The sequence below is a fragment of the Trachypithecus francoisi genome, unplaced genomic scaffold (assembly GCF_009764315.1).
Source record: "Trachypithecus francoisi isolate TF-2019V2 unplaced genomic scaffold, Tfra_2.0 Lachesis_group19, whole genome shotgun sequence".
NCBI classification, from domain to species: Eukaryota; Metazoa; Chordata; class Mammalia; order Primates; family Cercopithecidae; genus Trachypithecus; species Trachypithecus francoisi.
Window position 1 is genome coordinate 32,052,208 of NW_022681464.1, and position 21,774 is coordinate 32,073,981.

The following is a 21,774-nucleotide window of genomic DNA, read 5'->3' on the forward strand; positions in this document are numbered from 1 at the left end:
ATCTAAATGCACAGAAACATCCAGGAAAACTCCCCTTACTGTGGGCATTTGATAACATGGAAACACTTTGTGTTAATTTTATGGGCAGGAATAAGTACAATTTTTAAAATTTGCCTATGTATTTTACTTCTGTATGCAGAGGTGTTGCTTGAGTAGGAAACTTTAATGAATGTCAGGGGTTTTGTTTTTTGTTTTTTTGTTTTGTTTTGTTTTGAGACAGATTCTTGCACTGTCACCTGGGCTGGAGTGCAATGGCCTAGTCTCAGCTCACTGCAACCTCTGCCTCCCGGGTTCAAGTGATTCTCCCGCCTCAGCCTCCGGGATAGCTGGGATTACAGGCATCCACCACCACGCTCAGCTAATTTTTGTAGTCTTAGTAGAGACGGGGTTTCACCATGTTGGCCAAGATGATCTCAAACTCCTGACCTCATGATTCGCCCACTTTGGCCTCCCAAAGTGCTGCGATTATAGGCATGAGCCATTGTGCCCAGCCATGAGTGTCAGTTTTTAAATAATATCTGAAGGTAGATTGGGAAAAACAATATACATTTATATCCCAAGAGGACATGGCTTGTTCATAATGAAAAAGGTTGCCCTTCCATCATAAATGCCATCAGTTTGTCCAGATTGAGCAAATCCACCCTTCACTAACCTTTGAGTAACTGAAAATTACACAAAACACTAAGATGTTAAAATATCCTTTCATGTTTTTTTTCTAGCTATAAAATTGTGCTACAAACATAAAATATTAGTATTTCAGAGCATGTAGAGGGGCTTTAAAGTAGGATGCTTCTCACGTGTTGAAATTTGCTTATTATCAGAAAGCTCACCCCTATCCGGAATCCTTCCTTCCCCAAATCTCACTGCACTATGGGTCCAGACTCCTTGAGGTCTGGACACCGGGAACATCTTCCCTGCGGTTGATCAGCTCCACAGAGGAGTCTTCTCACGGGTGACTGAGGAGGACACCAGTGGCTTCCCTCACCCTCACCCAGTCTTCAGCTACCCTGACTCTCTCATAAGACATCAGTCCTTTGGAACTAATAGTTTCCATTTTAGTTCTCTTTCTCTTTTATTCCAAATGACAATTTAAAAGTAGGACACAACTGTATAGATATAGTTCAGTCCTGTGTCTACTTAGCTCTGAGGCTGAACACATTGGAGAAGCAAGAATGTACAGATGCAAGAATTGAGGTGAGGACATCCGTATCCTACTAAAATCACTCTGAATACTGGTCCTCCACAGGGGTGAGAGGAGAGGATCAAGGAAGGGTATCAAAACCCGTGTTGCTTGACAAAGTCCCATAAGAACATGTGAGAAACCCCTCACTGTCAGTTGAGAGTGGCCACCCTGGAAACTGTCCTCAGTCCTGCAAACTTGGAGAACCTCCCTTCAGGTTCCTTGTGTTTACTGTGAATAAACGAATGAACGAATGCTGCAGAAGCCCACGTCCACTCCCACGGCACATGCTCTCCTAGCTCCATTTGCCACCAAGTATCTATTAGGCATTTACCAAATGCCCAACTATGCTAGGCTCTAGCGATGTGAAGATGGGTTGGTCCCTCGACTCGGGGTACATGTAGTCCTGAAAATAGACATATTCAATATCCCGTGGAAAATAGGCCACAAGTGTGCCAGCATCCCACGGGAGCAGGAGGAGGGGCTGCCTGCGAGGGCCACAAAAAGACAGGGATTCACTGAGCACAAAAGTGAGGGAAGGGCATGCCAGGCACAGGGGACAGAGCGTGCAGAACCTCAGTCTTACAACAGCATGGCAGTGTGTGGAGGGAACGAAAGCAAAGGGCATGCCCAAGGCAGAAGTGCAAGGGGGCAGGATGCAACTGGAAAGAGACCCCAATACTGTACTGAGGGTCGTGGGCTTTCTTCCATCTGAGCCTCAGAGGAGTACCATGTCAGCAGTGAATTTCATATAAATCGTTCTGAAATTCCATTGCAACTGCAGAGGGGAAGATGGGCTCAAGTCACAGAGAATAAAAGAAGGAAGATAAAGAAAGAAGACAAAGAGAAAAGGGGAGGGAAATGGGAATGGAGAAGAAAATAAGGCGTGACAGGGATAGTAGACAGTAAGGGGAATTAGGGGGAGAGGAGAAAATATGGGGAGAAATTGGGGCAATGAGAAGAGGGAGAGACAGGGGTCTCAGCATATAGCAGGAGGCCATCATTGCCGGTCCCTCTGGACGGTGGCACCCGCATCACCTGCTACTCCTGCCCTTGACACTGGACACCTATTGCTGTACTGGCAAAAAGTTGGACTACTTATCTTTTCAAACTTCAGAGTCTATTCTTGAAATGACTTGACTTGAAGATTTGCACCTGGGTGAAGGTCCCTGATGTTAGACATTTACTTTGGACCTTGAGAGGTGGAGGTCAATTTGCAGTGAAATCAGCCAGAAGGCCCATTTGATATTCAAAGGTACTGGATTTCCTCATTACTGCTCTTTGAGAATGAGGGATGCATTCTCGGCTTCCATGCAGTGGACACGATTCAGGGTAGCATCAGCACTTAGGACTTGCCATGTAGCTGTTAGTTGAGCACAGACATGGGCTCAATGTGTGTGTGTGTGTGTGTGTACACACGTACACATTCCCTACTAGACAGCAAGCCTTTTGAGTGTAGGGATTAGGTCTGATGATTTTAACTCCAGCACTTAGCTCAGCACCTGCCATACTAGCAAATGCTCAGTGAGGATTTCCTGAATGAAGAGTCTCTGGTGGCCACATGGCCATTGGGGACAAGCAAAGACAGAACTACAAAAAAAAAGAAAATGGGAAAGAAAATCTTGTTTGATTAAAATATGAATTATGACTCTCACAAGTTTTCCTTTCAGTGGGTGACTACAAAAACAAAAAAACAAAAAAAAAAATCAAAAAACCTCCCTTTGTTCTTCAGCAGTTTTCATAAGATGGGCTTGACATCTAGCAATGGTTCACTAATAACATACTTATTCTTTTTTTGTTGTTTTTGTTTGTTTGTTCGTTTGTTTTGAGACGGAGTCTCACTCTGTCGCCCAGGCTGGAGTGCAGTGTCGCGATCTTGGCTCACTGCAAGCTCCGTCTCCCGGGTTCACGCCATTCTCCTGCCTCAGTCTCCCGAGTAGCTGGGACTACAGGCACCCGCCACCATGCCCGGCTAATTTTTTAATATTTTTTAGTAGAGACAGGGTGTCACTGTGTTAGCCAGGGTGGTCTTGAACTCCTGACCTCGTGATTTGCCTGCCTCGGCCTCCCAAAGTGCTTGGATTACAGGTGTGAGCCACTGTGCCCGGCCAACATATTTATTCTTAATTAAAGCATCTACCTGTGTTACACAAAACATGCAATATCAAACATGAACTATTCTACAGGAATAATAACGAGCTGGAAAACAGTATTTACCAATACCTTTTACTCTTTTTGAACTTATAAGGTTACAGTCCAACAAAATATTCTATCAGGTGGCTCTTCACAACAATTTCCTGTTCTAGCCTGTCCCATCTTGCAGAGGAAGCAGTTCCCTGGGCCACGGTGAACGAGCTTCTTACGGTCTAGGAACTCATACTTGAAACACACTCTAGTTGCATTACACAATGCAAAGAAAATTTGTGCCAGAGGAGTGCATTTCCAAAAGGGCACAACACAACTGAAGTCCTGTATTCCTGGAGTACGCTCTCTCTTTTTCACTGTCCATTTTCCTCACTCAGGAAGTCCTGGTTACCAAGGAGAAGAACTCTAATGAAAAGGATGAAAAAAGCAGAATAAAAAAGGTTCTGCTTCAGGACGCATAAGAAAAATTTCCTAAGAAACTAATTTTAGGTAGAAGAATTTTATAAAATATTCCAAAAGGATAATTTTCCAGTGGATATGTTGTAGTCATCCAAGACAGCCCTGAGGCCATGAGGAAATATAGTCGATACAGGGAACAGGCAGGTGGAGGATGTTGTGAGGACGGGAGGGGCGATCAGCACTTTCTCTTCCCCACAACCTCCCCCACCTGTCTTCTCCAAGCCCCACTTTGTCTTGGCAATAGTGAAGCTTGTGTTGGACTGATTTCTGTTTGTTGTTGTTGTTGTTTTGGTGTGGAGGCGGACGGAGTTTTGTTCTTATTGCCCAGGCTGGAGTGCAGTGGCACATTCCGGCTCAGTGCAACCTCTGCCTCCGGGGTTCAAGCAATTCTCCTGCCTCAGTCTCCGGAGTAGCTGGGATTACAGGCACCTGCCACCACGCCCAGCTAATGTTGGACTGATTTCTTATGAGCCTTAAGCCCTCCTGAAATCCCTTTCTCCCTGGCTGCTTTCTTGAGTTACTGGTCAGCCGACAAGCCCCACTCCTATAACTTCCTGCCACCCCAACAAAATTGGGACCCAAAGTAATGGCTTGGATTAGTTATGTCCTGGCAAGAATTAACTTCCAAGGTCCACCCATTACTATCATTTCATGAAGGAGAGATTTAGAAGCTAAAGTGTAACTTAATTGCCCAGATAGCAGCACTCTTTTAATGGTGCATGTTAAAATGGAGGAAAAAATGAAATGTAAAATAATTCAGCCTGATAATGGAGCCTCGTATATTCACACAGCGACCTCTATTTAGGGTTTGGCAGGAGATGTGATGTTGATGTCTTCGGGCATAGTAGAGGGGAACGGAGGAGAAACAGATTGCCTGCTGATAGCATTAAAGTGTCAATTTACTCACAACACATATGCCTGAGCCATCCTGGCATCGATTTGAATGTCCGTTGCAATTGCAGGGAACACACCGTCCGGTATACAAGCCTTTGTGATCCCGATAATATCCAGGGCTACAACCCTATTTTTCAAACAAAGTGTTTAATCAGTACTAAGAAAGAAAACAATTACTATCCAAAGCATGTGACACCTCTCACTGTGAAGCATTCACATCATTTTTATTTTTTAGAGACAGGGTCTCACTATGCTGCCCAGGCTGGAGTGTAGTGACTATTCACAGGTGTGATCACAGCGCACTAGAGTCTCGGGCTCCTGGGCTCAAGCAATCCTCCTGCCTCAGCCTCCAACGTAGCTGGAACCACAGGCACATGCACCACTGAGCCCAGCTGAACCATTCATTTTTCAAACCTTCTTTCCTTCAGTCAGTGTGAATATTTTTAATTTCAACCACCTGTCACGTCCACTTGTTTTTCTCTCAAGCTGTTTGGTTTTCAAGCCCTGGTGGGAGTGTGAGATGCATGGTGGGGAAATGAGGGATAGGGCACATGTGGAGGTGGGGGGTGAGAAGGGGCTCCTCTCTTCTCACAACAACTGTTTTGAGGGCAGGTGGAGAAGGTGGAAATGGACGAATAAAGAGAATCGTCCTTAGAGGGGAGGACATCTAAGCAAATCATTTCAAGTCCAAATTATCTTTGGGTAGCCATTTTCTTTCCCAAGTGTGGGTTTGGGCTGGTGGCGGGGCAGTATAGGAGGAGGAGTGGGCTGGGGGGAATAGGAGTCTTCACTGAGATTTAGACAATCATGCCACAGTTAGGGGAGTCACTTCATTGCCACTCACTGGTCCATGGGCAACAGAGAAGCCAGGGGAGGGGAGTGTGCACGAGGTTCCCATACAGGACTGCTCACGAACATCTGGTCCACACTGAACACACAGAGGCTCAGCCTGAGGGACTCTCCTTGGGTTGGTCTTGTTTCCTCATCAACCTTGATTTGACTATTTCTATCTCCCGTATATTATCTCTCTTCAGTATAATACAGTTATGCATTTTCATCTGGATGAAAAGAATTACAATTTTCTTTTCATGAACTAACATCTTTTTTTAAAGGATTCTAGTTAAGAATTCCTCCAATAGAAAAAAAAAAGCAATTCTTCTTATACCAGTCATTAAAATTATTTAGATTTCTGGCCGGGCGCGGTGGCTCAAGCCTGTAATCCCAGCACTTTGGGAGGCCGAGACGGGCGGATCATGAGGTCAGGAGATCGGGACCATCCTGGCTAACACGGTGAAACCCCGTCTCTATTAAAAATACAAAAACTAGCCGGGCGAGGCGGCGGGCGCCTGTAGTCCCAGCTACTCGGGAGGCTGAGGCAGGAGAATGGCGTAAACCCGGGAGGCGGAGCTTGCAGTGAGCTGAGATCCGGCCACTGCACTCCAGTCCGGGCGACAGAGCGAGACTCCGCCTCAAAAAAAAAAAAAAAAATTATTTAGATTTCTGTCTTTAAAGGAAATTATAGACATTGTCCTTTATTTTGGCAGAGCAAATCAGTGCACAGATTAAAATCAGATACTGGCTGGTTGTGGTGGCTCAAGCCTGTAATCCCAGCACTTTGGGAGGCTGAGGACGGTGGATCACTTGAACCCAGGAGTTCGAGACCAGCCCGGGCAACATGGTGAAACCTCATCTCTACCAAAAAATACAATTAGCTGGGCGTGGTGGCACATGCCTATAGTCCCAGCTACTAGGGAGGCTGAAGTGGGAGGATTGCTCGAGCCTGGGAGGTGGAGGTTGCAGTGAGCCATGATTGCGCCACCACACTCCAGCCTGGGCAACAAGAGTGAAACCCGGTCTAATAAATAAATAAATACTGAAATCAGATATTGTCCCTAATTTGTTTTTCCGATCTCCTATATCTCCTATCTTGAAAGCATCAGGAAAATGATTTCAAGACAAAGGATAGCCTTTTATTAAATCTTCTTTAAATAGCACATATGTCTGTAAAACTCAGAAACTATACTCAAAGGAAATCTTGAAGTGGACAGTCCATTCTTATTCATTCATGGCCATAAAGGTCTCTACCTGGTCCAGTGGAAGAAAGAGAGAAGCCACCTGACAGGAGAGAGAGGCAGAAGCCTCATGTGGTCCGGGAGTACAATCTCCCAGGTGTTGCTACAGCCCCTTCCAAAATTACCAATGAATACAGATCATGCACAATAAGACCACAGTTTCCAATATAATGTTCCTTTAAGCTATTAGGAACCATGTTTAGGGCAAAGAGTACATTGCAAATAAACAGATTATGTTGTTATACGAATAGGCTTGTCTAAAGGAGAATCAAAGTATGAAAGTATGAAAGGAATGTTCTTCTGCTGAAAGCACAACTGAGATTTACATGTGAACGAAATGTAGCCAATGATGGTATCACTGTATCTATTATACAATCTGTCCTAATAAGTGGCAAGTAACTTATAATTATTGCTGTATATCACATTACCTGCTTACAAAATAATCACATTTGGCAAGTTATTCAAATAAGCAGATAGATCTGGTTAGTTTATGACAACACGCCTGAGTAGAAGCCTTAATTAAACACGCTTTGGGGGAGTATAGTCTATCCTGATTAAAACTAAATCACCCATCTTAATTTGCTTTTGATTACAAGCAGAAAATACACTCTGCAAGAGTTACATATCATGTGACTCTCTGAGGATTTGTCAGTTACTAAAATAGAATCATTTTTTCACCTCTTATAAAGCAAGCAAAACCACATTCTACAAAAAAATCAGTTCAAGTATTCAGATTATATTGAACACTCACTTTTAAATGAAAATGAATGTGTTCTAATACACTATTTCAATAAAGGGGTTTATAACTAGTTAACATGATGATGTTTTATGTTAAGTTTTCCAGTAAATTTTGTAATACAAATTATATAAATAAGATTATGTCCCTAATCCAGTTTCCAGGGCTATATCTGTAGCCATAGGATCTATTTCTCTGTAAGAATACATGTAGTATCCAGGATGTTTAAAGAGAGCAGAATTTCTTGATGTTTCCTGCCTGGTAAATGGAAGCATGTCTTTGAGGAATTATGCAAACTTTGATCACTTTTCTTAAGCATTGCATTTCACTCTCATTTTTTTCCCCCATGGGTAAATTTTCTTCCAAGTAGCATTTGGAAAGCTATAGGCACTGGACTCTTTTGTTCTGAGGCTTGGGATGGTTGGTCTCTAAAGGGCATAAAGTTTCATTGTATATTAACATCCCGCAAGCATTCAAGCTCTTAACTGTCTCAGCATTTCCAGGTGGGCTGATGTTAATGGGGTTTGTGGTTAATAGCTCAGGAGAGCAATCTGTCAGGCACTGTAATAAACACTGCCAGTCAAGGCGACTGGGAGGCCATCAGCCCCTCCTCAGTCCACCCATTTACTCATTAGTCACCATAACTGTAACTTAAAATGTCACAAAGCTGGAAACTCTTCCCCATCCCAAACCAAAACTTAAAAGGATGTTACCTGGCTGGGTCTAAACTCCACATAACTCGCTTGCAGTTGACTTTGACCGGGAGGCTGAAGAAATGGCACCCTTTGCTGCTGTGAACTGTAGCCCAGACATTGCCCCAGGGCTGCCCCAAAGATCCACAGCCATCCCATGCTGAGGGCTGACCGCCTCACTGCTGGAGGCATCCTGGTTCCTGGGTGTCCGCTGGCTGCGCACGAACCTCTGCCTCTTCCTCTTATACCTTCCCTTCCTGCTCAGTGCCCGGGCCTGCCTGACTCAGGTAAGGAAGGCTGTCTGCGGCAAGCGCCCCACCTTTAAACTTCACACATGAGTCAGCCTGTGCCAGAGTGCACATAACAGTCCCGCAGGTAAGTGCACCGCTCTGTAATTCCTGTGAGGTGGGGCGGGCATCACCTTCCACCCACCTCACCCTGCAGACGCCCTAAATCACAGGCTGAGTCACGGGCAGGGAACACGCCCTGGGTAGGAGGGTAGAAATCCAGAGTCCCTCTCTTTCCCTCGGGCTATCAATTTTAATCAGGCTAGAAAAGAGATAGAGGAAGGGGAAGAATGTAGGCAACCTGTGGGCTAAATATTACAACTTGGGAGTCCCCAGAAGACCACGGCAGGTCAGATTTGTTTTTGCAGGTTTAAAAAGTGGAAACTCGTATGCGCAGATCACCTTGGGGTTTTCAGCTACCAGGGGGCGAGGAAAGAAAGTGAAAGGTTTTGTTAAGCCTATGTACTTATGGATGTATGGAATACACAGAATGACAGCGTTCTGTCATTGCTACTTTTACTAATCGTGCTAACATTGTGCTTTCGCCCTGATCTTTAAGAAAAGACATATTTATAGCCAGAGAAATTAAATAATTTCATTTTATGGCACATGTTAATCATCTGAAGACAGCTCTGGTTGACCGGACCTCAAACAATGAGAGTCCTGCTGCAAGCCAGAACATAATGTCCTCTAAGAAATCCAGGATATTCTCTGGAATTCAACTCTACTGGCGGGTTGAGAGTGGGGTGGAGGGAGGCTTCGGATTAGAGAAAGGTATAAGGTCAGTTATTGGGAAAGCAGGGGCTCAAATACTAACCGGTGAGCTTCTTCATTTTAAAAATATTTTGTTTTAAAAATGGATAAATAATAATGATAAATACTTATGGAGTACATAGTGATGGTGTGACACATGCAACGTTTAGTGGTCAGATAAGGTAATTAGCATATCCATCATCTCAAACATTGATCATTTCTTTGTGTCGGGAACAGTCAATACCCTCCTTCTAGCTATTTGAAACTACAGTATATTATTTTCCTACTCTGGATTTCTCTAACCCTCAGCATCTATTGAACTCTTGTAGATTTCCTATGAATTCTGAGACACTGATGATGTCTTTTTCACATTTAATTCCTGAAGGGAGTCTAGGTAAGATATAAGATAAGCCCTGCAGAAACTTGAACAGAGAAACAATAGACAGAGGGCCCCAAAGCATCCCGCAGTGCTGGACAGCAGCCAAAAACAACAGCCACAGGAGTTCCCTACCGGAATGTTGTGGATGGGAAAACTTCCTACCTGACAAGAGTCGCCAGCGTAGGCAGGGGGGCAGGCACACATTTCCACAGCATATGCTATGCGTCCACTTCCTGTGTCAGAGGCTTCCTCTAGCCCCACCTCACTCAGGGTGAGCCTTTGAGTCTCTGTGAAGTAGAGGCCTTGGATGCGCATATCTGCCAGTCTAGACAGCACTGTCATCAGCTCCTCCCTAGACACCGGGGCACGGCTGCTGGCATGTCTGAAGTTTCCCTACACATGGAAACAGAAAGGCAGGGTCTTCCTTAGGCAGGCTCACTTCCAGGGGTTCCTTAGAGGCAGACACCCCAAATGAATCAAAGAAAAGACACTTAAAATGCATAGGGAGAAATGAAATAAGATGGGGAAATACCTGTCTCCTGGAGTATTTACATTTAGAAGTCAGACGTCCTGGGTTATTCCCATAAAGGAAGGGAAAAAAATGAAGGCAGGGAATAAGGGGCAATAAAATGAAATAAAATTCCCAGTGTCATACTTGTTTTTAAATGTGCTTTTGTTTGTGCAAACATAAGGTGAGTAAGAAACAAGGAAGGAAGGCATATGGAAACCGAGTGAGTCACGCAGCTCAGGTCATTCATTAAACGGACACAACGGTGACAGAAAATACAATCTTTTCTTGCACAAACATTTATATTACTTTATTTTAAGTTTTATTGTGGTAAAAAACACACAACATGAAATTTACCATCTCAACCATTTTTAACTGTACAGTATTGTTAACTGTAAGCACAACATTGCACAACAGATCTCTAGAACTTACCCAGCTTGTGAAAGGGAAACCCCGTACCCATTGAACAATTCCCTTTTTCCCCTCCCCAGCCCCCGGCAACCACTATTCTAATTTCTGTTGCTAAGAATTGACTATTTCAGATAACTCATATAAGTGGAATCATGAAGTATTTGTCCTTTTGTGACTGGCTTATTTCACTTAGCAGAAGGTTCTCAAGGTTCATCTATATTGTAGCCTATGATGGAATTTCCTTCTTTTTTTAAGGGGGAATAATGTTTCATTGTATAAATCTATATATACCACATTTTTCTTTGTCTATTCATCTGTTGATGGACATTTGGTTGCTTCTTGGCTATTGTGAATAACACTGCAATGAACATGAATGTGCAAATATCTTGTCAATATCCTGTTTTCAGTTATTTTAGATATATATCCAGAAGTGGGACTGCTGGAGCATATGGTAATCCTACTTTTAATTTTTTGAGGAACTTCCATAGTGTTTGCACAGTGGATGCACCATTTCACATTCCCACCAAAAGGGTCAAAGGGTCACAATTTTGCCACACTCTTGTCAACACTTGTTATGTTCAGTTTGGTAATTTTTTTTTTTTGAGACAGAGTCTTGCTCTGTCGCCCAGGCTGCCAGGCTGGAGTGCAGTGGTGCGATCTCAGCTCACTGCAACCTCTGCCTCCTGGATTCAAGTGATTCTCCTGCCTTAGCCTCCGGAGTAGCTGGGATTATAGGCACGTGCCATTACACATGGCTAATTTTTGTATTTTTAGTAGAGACAAGGTTTCACTATGTTGGCCAGGCTGGTCCTCAAACTCCTGACCTCATGATCTGCCTACCTTGGCCTCCCAGAGTGCAGTGATTACACGTGTGAGCCACTGCATCTGACCTAATTTTTTTTTTTAATGTCTTTTTGGTAGAGATGAGGTTTTGCCATGTTGGCCAGGCTGGTTTCGAACTCCTGACTACAGGCGTATGCCACCACGCCCAGCTAATTTTTTGTACTTTTAGTAGAGACGGGGTTTCACGGTGTTAGCCAGGATGGTCTCGATCTCCTGACCTCATGATCCACCCACCTCAGCCTCCCAAAGTGCTAGGATTACAGGCGTGAGCCACCACACCCGGTCTCCAAAAGCCTGCCTTTTTAACCTTTATATTTTGTTGCCCTTGTTGAACTCAGTTTTTACATCTCTTAAATAGGCACAGTAATACCTAATGTCTTGGGGCTATCATTATAATTAAGGTAAATTAAATGATACAATATATATAAAATGTTCAGCACAGTGCCTAGCAAATGGTAGCTATTACTAACATACAAATATGATGCTTATTTAATTTTAATTTATATTTTAGCAACCTAAGGAATAATTTACATACAATAATATTCCCTCATTTTAAGTGTACACTTTGTAATAAATTTACAGAAGCATGCAATCATCATCATAATGTAATTTTGGAACATTTCTATTACCTTAAAAAGAACGCTTGTGTCAGTTTATAGTCACTACCCATTCCCACCTCAAACCCAGGCAACCACTAATCTACATTCTGTCTCTATGCATGTGTCCATGCTGGACAATTTATATAAATGCCAGCTTAATTTCAATGGTATGCAAAAACTTTGTTTCTATTAGTATCATTCCCTCCTCTTGTATGCTACTATGGTACAAATTGCATCTTTATACATTGTGTGCCATTTCCAGATGGCTGCAAGGCTTTGAGTAATTTCCAGAGTTCTGAAAACGTTGATTCTGATCTTTTTTTTCCCTTTTTGCCAGTTCTCTCATTGCTTTTATGGAGGACAGAATTTTTAGAGATTCTCTATCATTTTACTGATATCACCTGTCTCACATAAATAGAATCATGCAATATGATATTTCTTTGGTGTCTTGTAGTAAGTGTCAATATTTTGTTTCTTTTATTGCCAGATAGTATTCCACTGTATAGATGTACCTTTTCAGAAACATTAAAATATGTCTCCAAGTTCAAAGTACTCAAAAAGTTTCACCTAGAGGTGCTGGACATATTTAATAATATAAATGGAACACTAGTTTTTAGGAATAGTTGTAACCAAATAAGTATAACAAAATGTTTTACGATCTGATGAGCTTTCCTTTATTTTGCTAGTATTACTCTTATTTCTTTGGATATAAAACATTTTCATAGCTTTTCTATTCATTCATCCTAAGCATATGTTGAACATTAAACAGGTCTCAGGCACTGAGGGAGACCTGAGGATGACAGGGAGCTATGTCACAGCATTTACAAGCTCACAGGTTTTTTGTTTGTTTGAGACAGGGTCTCACTCCGTTGCCCAGGCTGGAGTGCAGTGGCGTGATCATGGTTCACTGCAGCTTCAACCTCCTGGGCTCAAGCGATGCTCCCACCTCAGCTTTCCAAGTAGCTGAGATCACAGGCACACCCCACCATGCCCACTGAATTTTGCTTTCGTGCAGGCAGAGTTTTGCCATGTTGCCCAGGCTGATTCACGGGGTTTTTAAGATAAGGATAATTAATTGTGAAATGGGAGAGAAAGTATAAAAGGGCTGGACAGATGGAACCAAGAAAGCCACGTGAGCATCAATCACTCCACATTTTATGTAATTCATATTTCGAATCTATACAAGTTGGGTATCTCTTCTCTGAAATGTTTGTGACCAGAAGTGATCCAAATTTCAGAATTTTTTTTTTTTTGGAACATTTGCATTGTATTTACCCGCTGAGAATTTCTAATCTGAAAATCTGAAAGCTGAAAGGCTCCAATGAGCATTTCCTTTGAGTGTCATGTTGGTGCTCAAAATATTTTGCGTTTTGGAGCGTTTTGGAGCGTTTTGGATTTTGGATTTTCAGATTAAGGATGCTCAACCTGTATATATAAACTTATATTTATATAAATAGAATCCATATTTTAAAATTCTTAAAATGAGTAAAAATCATGATTGTCTGAAATAATTAAGTCATAAAACAGAAAGGACCATTCCATGGTTGCTCTTCCTTTACCTCGACCACCCGCACTCGCCCGTGATGCAGCCGGTCTGGCCGTGGGGTGTTTGTCTCCTCATAGATGATGGACATGTGCTGACCCTTTTAAAGAAAATCATGAATCTGTTAGTGCCTTCACTGGGATCTTTCAAGATGTGTAACTGATCTAAGAAAACATTTCTATGGTCTACATCATATGACATACCTGACTTTAAAAAAATAGCTCAGAATTAACTATTTTTAATAAAAATATTAGTGACATGGAAACAGAATAATTATAGGTGTCTTTTCACAAATGAGAAATCCGGAAAATTGTCTTGGCCAAAAATAGCTTAAAAAGATGGAATTTCCTTTTTTTTTTTTTTTTGGCGGGGATGGAATCTCACTCTCTTGCCCAGGCTGGAGTGAAATGGTACAACCTTGGCTCACTGCAACCTCTGCCACCCGAGTTCAATAGATTCTCCTGCCTTAGCTTCCCTAGTAGCTAGGATTACAGTTGCTCGCCACTACACCCTGCTTATTTTTGTATTTTTAGTAGTTTCACCATGTTGGCCAGGCTGGTATCAAACTCCTGACCTCAAGTGATCCATCTGCCTTGGCCTCCCACAGTGCTGGGATCACAGGTGTGGGCCACCGCACCTGGCAGAAAAAAAAATTTTTCTTTATGCCTTGCAGTCAGTGCAGGAAGTGCTGTTTTCATTACTGCCCATCAAACCAGCCTGTGGTGGGAAGAAAGTGCTTTGGTGGGTGGGTTACTGAGGAGGGCAGGGAGGGCAGAGGGTTGGCCCAAGCAGGGAGCTGCAGGCTGGCATGTGGAGCAAGAAGTTCCCCAGCTGCCTCCCCCTTTGGGACCCAGCCTCACTCGCTCTCAGCCTCCAGCCCACGACATTATGGTGGCTCACATGTGCATCTTAACAGGGCAGGGTGGAGTGGCCAGTACCCTACTGCATCAGCACCCTACCATCAGCAACCCTACTGCCAAAATACACACATGTCCCAGCTTTTCTGCTGTAGCACCAAACCCTAAAGGGTTTGGTATTTCATTAGGGCTGGTATTTCAGAAAGAAGGCCATTACCTGGGATCACATATCATTTGAAACCTTAATCTAAGAAACATGCGCTAGAGGCTCTTAATTACAGTGGATTAGAACAAAGCAGCCGGGAAAATGTTTCGTGAGCCTAAATTATTTTCCATGTTTGAAGGTAAAATGAAACAGAAAATGTGGTCATTACCTTTCAGTGAATTCCAATGGTTTGCACAATAAACTTTGGCAGTAAAAAAATAGGCGTGGCCTGAACTACAAGATGCTCTGCAAAAACATGAAACTTAAATACAGCACTGCTGTGACTGTGTTTTTACTGTGTAGCTATTTTTCCTTAGACTATAACTCTAAAATCTTTGCTGCTTTATCTTCAAGACATTCTGCAAAGGTTCCTTGGAGTTTTTAAAACAGTTCAGTAGATTTGCATACCAGTAGAAACCGAACACAACGCAGTAGTGCCTGAACACAAACACAAATATCTACCAAGAATATGCTGTGATGAGGTGTGTGTGACTTGCTGGTGTGAGCGCATGACAGGAGAAAAGCCTTCGCGAAGCTATCATTACATCACATTAATCACACCCCATAAACCAGAAATGGAGCCGGCTTCACGCAGTGGCACCCTCCCCTACGTTTAGGGTATTACGCCCTGTGTTGTGGGGAATGCAAAGTAGGATGTGATACTAACCTTGCCCTCAAGGAATTTTCTAGACTGCCACACCGGATTGTGTGCCAGGCACATCGTGTGTGGATGTCGTTACTTCCTTTCTCAAAACACAAACATCCCTTCAATGGTGGGTGGACTACTTGAGGTCAGGAGTTTGAGACCACCCCGGCCAACATGGTGAAACCCCATCTCTACAGAAAACACAAAAATTAGCCGGGCATGGTAGCCCATGCCTATAATCCCAGCTACTCAGGAGGCTGAGGCAGGAGAATTGCTTGAACCAGGAAGACAGACTTTGCAGTGAGCCGAGATCATGCCACTGCACTCCTGTCTCAAAAAAAAAAAAAAAACCCTATTATAGCATCAAACCCTTCCAGACTTGTTTTCAACAACTCTGCACACACTGATGATACAACCCCATTGGACTGGTCATCCATGAGCACAGCCTCCTGCACTGTACCACTCCTGAGTCCTGTTAGCCTTAGTCCCTGCCCCTGGAAGTGCACTTCTCTTCTTATGCCCATTCTTAAAGACTTAGCTCAAAATGAACCACAAAGTCTTCTAAGGGCCTCTCAGACCACATGACTCCCATTCCTTCTACCCAGAGCCCAGCACTGAGAGGGGCCCGTTTGGACTCTCCTCCAACAGTTACCACTCAGTGGATTGGAGTTCCTGGCATATTTCTCTAATCTCCCCTCCTTTTGAGAAAAGGGGTCACCTGTCCTTTACAGAGTCCAACGATATGATCTTGCCCCATGGGAAGGATTCAATTATGAAACAAAATTGAAAGATAGAAACATAAAAAATATGTAATATGTGGCTGGACATGTGGCTCACGCCAGTAATCCCAGAGCTTTGGGAGGCTGAGCAGGGAGAATTGCTTGAGCCTAGGAGTTTGAGGCCAGCATCCTATCTCTACAAAAATTAAAATTAAAAAATTAGCTGGCCATGGTGGTGTGTGCCTATAACCCCAGTGCTTGGGGAGGCCAAGGCAGGAGGATTGCTTGAGGCCAGGAGTTCAACTCCAGGCTGGGCAACACAGCGAGATCCTATCTCTACAAAAATAAAAAAAGTAAAAAAAAAAAAAAAAGTTTAACATGAGGCAGTAACTTGTGAGAGGCAAAAGCAAAGTACAGTTAAGTATTTTGGAGGCAGAGAAGACAGAAACCATTTGGTCAGAGGAAGCAGGATCCTGAAAAGATGCTACATGCTCTCAACTGTCATTTAGTTTCTACAAAATATTGGAAATGATCTAATCTAAACTTTGTGTAGGCCACATATCAAGATGTCCTAAATTTAGATCAGCACCAACTGCAACCGCCACTTCCTGCCACTTAGGTCATGCTCTGATACCCACAGTGAGCTGTACATCTGGCTTCTTTTCCAGAAGAACCATGTCGCCAGGTAAGCCGAAGGACTTGGCTTGGTAAGTGAGGTAGCCACCATATGAAGAAACCTAAAACGGAATTAATAGTATCAATAGCACAAGCATTAAAAGAAACGACGTCAGTATCAACCCACGTGAAAAGTACTTCGGCACACAAAGCGTGGAAAGAGACACACCCGGCCTGTTAACAAGGGTTGTGTCTAGGGGGTGGGGTTGAGGATGGTATTTTTTCTACTTTATGCTATTTTTAATGTCATCTGAAATGCTTAGCACAAACATGATTGAGTTTTACAAGCAAGAAGATACCTTTATTAAAAAGAAAAATAAGGCTGGGTGTAGTAGCTATAATCCCAGCATTTTGGGAAGCCGAGGCAGAAGGATCACTTGAGGTCAGGAGTTAGGGACCAGCCGGGGCAATATAGCAAGACCCTGAATCTACAAGAAACATTTAAAAATGAGCCAGGTGGGGTGGTGTATGCCTGTAGTCCCAGTTACTCAGGAAGCTAAGGTGGAAAGATCGCTTGAGCCCAGGAGTTTGAGGCTGCGGTGAGTTATTATTGTACCACTTCACTGCAGCTTGGGCAACAGAGCAATACCCTATAAGAGAGAAAGAGAGAAAGGAAGAGAGGAAGAGAGAAAGAGAGGAAGGAAGGAAGGAAGGAAGGAAGGAAGGAAGGAAGGAAGGGAGGAAATAATAGTCATCTTCCTTTTTTTCTAGATGATTACTAAACCAAAATGTTTATTTAATCCACAACTATTCTACGAAATCTAGGCCATTGGTTTCTTTTTTAACTGAGAGAACTGGATAATATCTATCAGTCATAAAATGAACCTCTAAAAATAAATTTTCTCCAAAAACAATACTCCTGAAAGCAGATGGTGAACATTTCCCAAATTATTGTGAGTTCTGCTGGGTACAGTAGCCATGGCTGACAACTCCAGCAGGTGCACAGACCTCTGTGTCGCTCAAGCAGCATGATGGTGTTGGGGACATGGAGTGAATGGTAACAGTTTTCTGACAGCTACTTCACACCTTGGGTCCTGACACTTCCCAACCTTACAGTAAAACATAGTCAAGAAGGAAGAAGTGACAGAAGGATGAAAATCACAGGCAAGGTCACCTCTGATTAGACAGGACAAAATAACCTACAGGAAAATGCCAACAACTTAAGAGGAGGCAGGGGAACGAAGCCACGTTCTTCTAGGATCCCATTCAACAGAAGCTTTTCCTTAGAGTCTGTAACCTGACAAAGCCTTACAGAGCTTTGATCTCCAAGCCTGGAAGTATTCCAAGGTAATGTCTTAAATTATTATTGTGATTAAGTATTGCTTTTTTGATGGGCTTAAAGTGATTTTAAAAACATGGCCTCAAATTCTTTGCACTCCTGCCTTTAAAAGGTGGGGCTTAATTTCCCCTCCTCCTTTTTGTTTTGTTTTTTTTGAGACAGAGTCTCACTCTGTCGCCCAGGATGGAGTGCAGTGGCGCGATCTCAGCTCACTGCAACCTCCGCCTCCCAGGTTCAAGTGATTCTCCTGCCTCAGCCTCCCGAGCAGCTGGGACTACAGGCACTCGCTGCCATGCCCAGCTAATTTTTGTATTTTTAGTAAAAACAGGTGTTTCACCATGTTAGCTAGGCTGGTCTCAAACTCCTGACCTCAGATGATCCGCCTGTCTCAGCCTCCCAAAGTGCTGGGATTAGAGGCGTGAGCCACCAAATTCTCCTCCCCTTGAGTGTGGGCTGGGCTTAGTGACTCACTGCTAATGAATAGAATAAAGGAGAAGTGAGGGCATGGCAGTTCTGAAATTTAGGTCACAAAAACACTGCAGCTTCTGTCCTGAGCTAGCTCGCTCTCGCTCGCTCGCTCTCGCTCGCTCGCTCTCTCTCACTCGCTCTCTCTCTCTCTCCCCCCCTCACCCAATCCCCTTACCCATCCCCCATAAGTTGCTTTGGGGGAAACCAGCTGTCATGTCATGAGGACCCTCAGGTAGCCTATGGAGGGTCTCATGTGATGAGAAACAGAGGCTCCCAGCCCACAGCTAGCCAGAAGCAGAGGCCTGCTAACAGCCATGTGGGTGAGCTTGGAAGCAGATGTTCCAATCCCAGGGGACTACAGCCCTGGCTGACATCTTGACAGTAACCTCGGAAGACTCTGGGCCATCCCCTCCTGAATTCTTCATCCCAGATAATCATTATTGCTTTAAGCTGCAAGGTGTTGGAGTAATTTGTTACATGACAATAGATAACATGGGCCCATCATAGAGCAGTAAAGAGGAGTATTAAGTGAGAGAGTAGTGGGATCATAGGAGAGAGGCAATATTTCCCACACTCAGATGTCAAAACCCACAGTCCTTCATCCAGAAGACAAAGTCAGAGACCTCAGGCCGAGGCCCTAATAGTTTACTCCTCCTAATGTGAGAATATGGCATCCCCTGAGGCGGGCCCTGTGAAATCCACCCGTTAGCAAGTTCCACCCTTGCTAAGAAACATAGGTCACCTGATGGTGTTGCCACATGAGGCCTGCGTTTCTGTCCTCATAAAATGTGTGGAGGTGGCCAGGCTCTGGCATGATAACTCACGCAGCAAAGGAAGAGCAAGTGGTTTGTAAGCTCCTGAGGAGTGTGTAACTAGTGCGATTCTCCTTAGGAAAGTCGAACTGCCACCAGATCCTGCGTTTCTTTTAATAAGCTTGTGAGTCACTTGTCAGCTTTTGTTTTCCTAACAAAGAGGCTTTCTTCTGCCTTAAAATAAAGAATTCTCAGCACTGGCATTGAAAAGCATGCATGTCCCATTTGCAATAAATATTATTTAAATGGTTATTTCTCTGGAGGAAAATTCTTTGGCATTAGGTAAAAACTGAGAAAAACGTTGTGGGCGATTTCCTTTGCTGGTAGCTCATGCGTGGCAAGGGTGGGGTGCAGTGGGTGCCTGCTCAGCCCCTCACAGCACGAAGCAAGGTCTCTTCTTCATTTTTAGTTCAGCTCATTTCTGGAATGTTAGTAACCTGAACTGCTGGATGCTTCCTTCCAGATTTCCAGGAAATGATGCTCACATAGCAATAGCAGAAGGCCACTGAGGGCCCAGAAGAACAGCAGGACATCATTACCTTGTCCCCCAAGTAGGACGCGGGTGCGACCCAGGACGCATTGTGGACAGTTGCGGGCAGCTCCTGGAGATCCGCCACCATGCTGTTGCTGCCCGGGTTGAATGAGACGGGGATGTCCATTCTGTCTGCCGTCTCCAGGCGCCAGCCCAGCATATCCACAAACTGGAAAGAGGGAGAGAAGCAACGGATGAAAACATCTTGGTCGTGGCACCCCTGGTGATGGCTGCATGATGTATACAGAAAGCTTCACGGGCAGCCTCCTTGCCTCAGAGGCCTCCTTCATGCATCTCCTCCCCCACCTGCCCTCCCAAGCCGGAGCCCCGTCTCACCCATTGCCACTGGGAGTTCTGGGAAGGCAGTGGCCTTATGTATGTGGGATTTATCTTTGTAACCCAGCACACATCCTGGTTCTTGACATTTAGTAGGTGAACAATGAGTGTTTGAATAATAAAGAAATAAATGTATGAATAAAAACTAGGACCATGGCGCATTTAATGGCAAGCTCCCTATAAAGAAAAATGTGATGTGGAATTCAGTGGCTTGCTATTATTATTTTTCTTTAAATGGAGCATCAGAATTAAATCGTTTCCTGGTCACAAAGGAAGCCAGTTAATTTTGAGGTAAAAAAAGAAAGAACTGACCAAGCATAGGGTTGGATTAATGCTTTCTGGTTCCCAGGGGAGAAGAGACTTCAGAGCAGATTTACAAAGTATTTTTTTTTTCCCAATTACTAGCTGCACTCCTTTTAGGAGACAGGCAGTAAAAGATATGAAATAGGCAGGCAGTAAAATATATAAAATAGTCGTTTTGGGGCCAGGCGTAGTGGGTCACATCTGTAATCACAGCACTTTGGGAGGCCAAGGTGGGCGGATCACCTGAGGTCAGGAGTTTAAGACCTGCCTGGCCAACATGGTGAAACCTTGTCTCTATTAAATACAAAAATTAGCCGGGCGTGGTGAGGCATGCCTGTAATTCCAGCTACTCAGGAGATTGAGGCAGAAGAATCACTTGAACCTGGGAGGCAGAGGTTGCAGTGAGCCAAGATCATGCCACTGAACTCCAGCCTGGGTGACTGAGCGAGACTCCATCTCAAAAAAAAAAAAAAAAAAAAAATCTGTTTTTGAATACTTGTTGGATATAAGACATGACTCACACAAAGAAGGCAAGCATGAGGTTACTGGTTCATGGAATAATGAAAGCAAGAAAAGTTTTAGTTTCATTGAGTTAATTTTTAAAATGCCCAAAGAAGGCTAGGTGCAGTGGCTCACACCTGTAATCCCAGCGCTGTGGGAGACCAAGGTGGGAGGACTGCTTGAGCCCAGGAGTTTGAGACCAGCCTGGGCAGCATGGCAAAAGCCCGACTCTACAAAAAATGCAAAAATTAACCAGGTGTGGTGGTGCATGCCTGTAGTCCCAGCTACTCAGGAGGCTGAGGCAGGAAGATTGCTTGAGCCCTGGAGGCGAAGGTTGCAATGAGCTGTGATCACACCACTACACTCCAGCCTAGGCAACAGAGACCCTGTCTCAAAAAAAAAAAAAAGTAGCCAAAGAAAAAATATGATAAAATAGGTGAGAAGGAAAGCAAAACAGAAAGAAGTAAAAATGAGAAATGAGGGGTGTGATATTGTGACATAATGAGACACAATGAGAAATATCGATTTGGCTATTACTACCAGTTTCTGGCACCGAGTTCCTAAAACCCTTGTAATTTCCTGAATGAGAGGGGTGATAGGAGCATCTTTTGCCATAATATTTGGTCTTAGTCCACAATTCCTGACGCCAGAGCTTCTAAGACCCTTGGACTCTCTGATGTGGTAATAGTGTCTCTTTGTGTGCTAATGAGATAAGTGGTGGCTGGGTCCTCTGAGTAGCTTCAGGATGGGGGCTTGTAGCCAGGAAGACCAAGGTAGGATGAGAGGGTTGGGACTTTCAGCCCTACCCCCAACCTCTGAGGAAGGGAGAGGGACTAGAGATTGAGTTAATTATCAAGAGCTAATGATTTAATCAATCACGCCTACATGAAAGAGCCACCAAAACAAAACAAAACAAAAACCCTAAATGGTGGTTTGGGAG

At 43.8% G+C, this 21,774-nt stretch overlaps 2 protein-coding genes across 2 annotated transcripts in view; both read right to left on the bottom strand.

The window, feature by feature from the left end:
- Positions 1-8,570, bottom strand: part of LOC117064051 (laminin subunit alpha-3) — an 86,903-nt gene extending 78,333 nt beyond the window's left edge. Inside the window, exons 1-2 of the mRNA XM_033178111.1 lie at positions 8,200-8,570; positions 4,692-4,805 (exon numbers count right to left, since the gene is read on the bottom strand). Of these exons, the coding sequence (XP_033034002.1) occupies positions 4,692-4,805; positions 8,200-8,370 (285 nt within the window). The 5' untranslated portion in view covers positions 8,371-8,570. The remainder of the gene's footprint in view (positions 1-4,691; positions 4,806-8,199) is intronic.
- Positions 8,571-13,350: 4,780 nt separating this feature from the next.
- The window catches only part of LOC117064052 (laminin subunit alpha-3-like), a 48,307-nt gene continuing 39,883 nt past the window's right edge, over positions 13,351-21,774 (bottom strand). The window contains exons 13-15 of the mRNA XM_033178112.1: positions 19,702-19,863; positions 16,567-16,665; positions 13,351-13,601 (exon numbers count right to left, since the gene is read on the bottom strand). Of these exons, the coding sequence (XP_033034003.1) occupies positions 13,470-13,601; positions 16,567-16,665; positions 19,702-19,863 (393 nt within the window). The 3' untranslated portion in view covers positions 13,351-13,469. The remainder of the gene's footprint in view (positions 13,602-16,566; positions 16,666-19,701; positions 19,864-21,774) is intronic.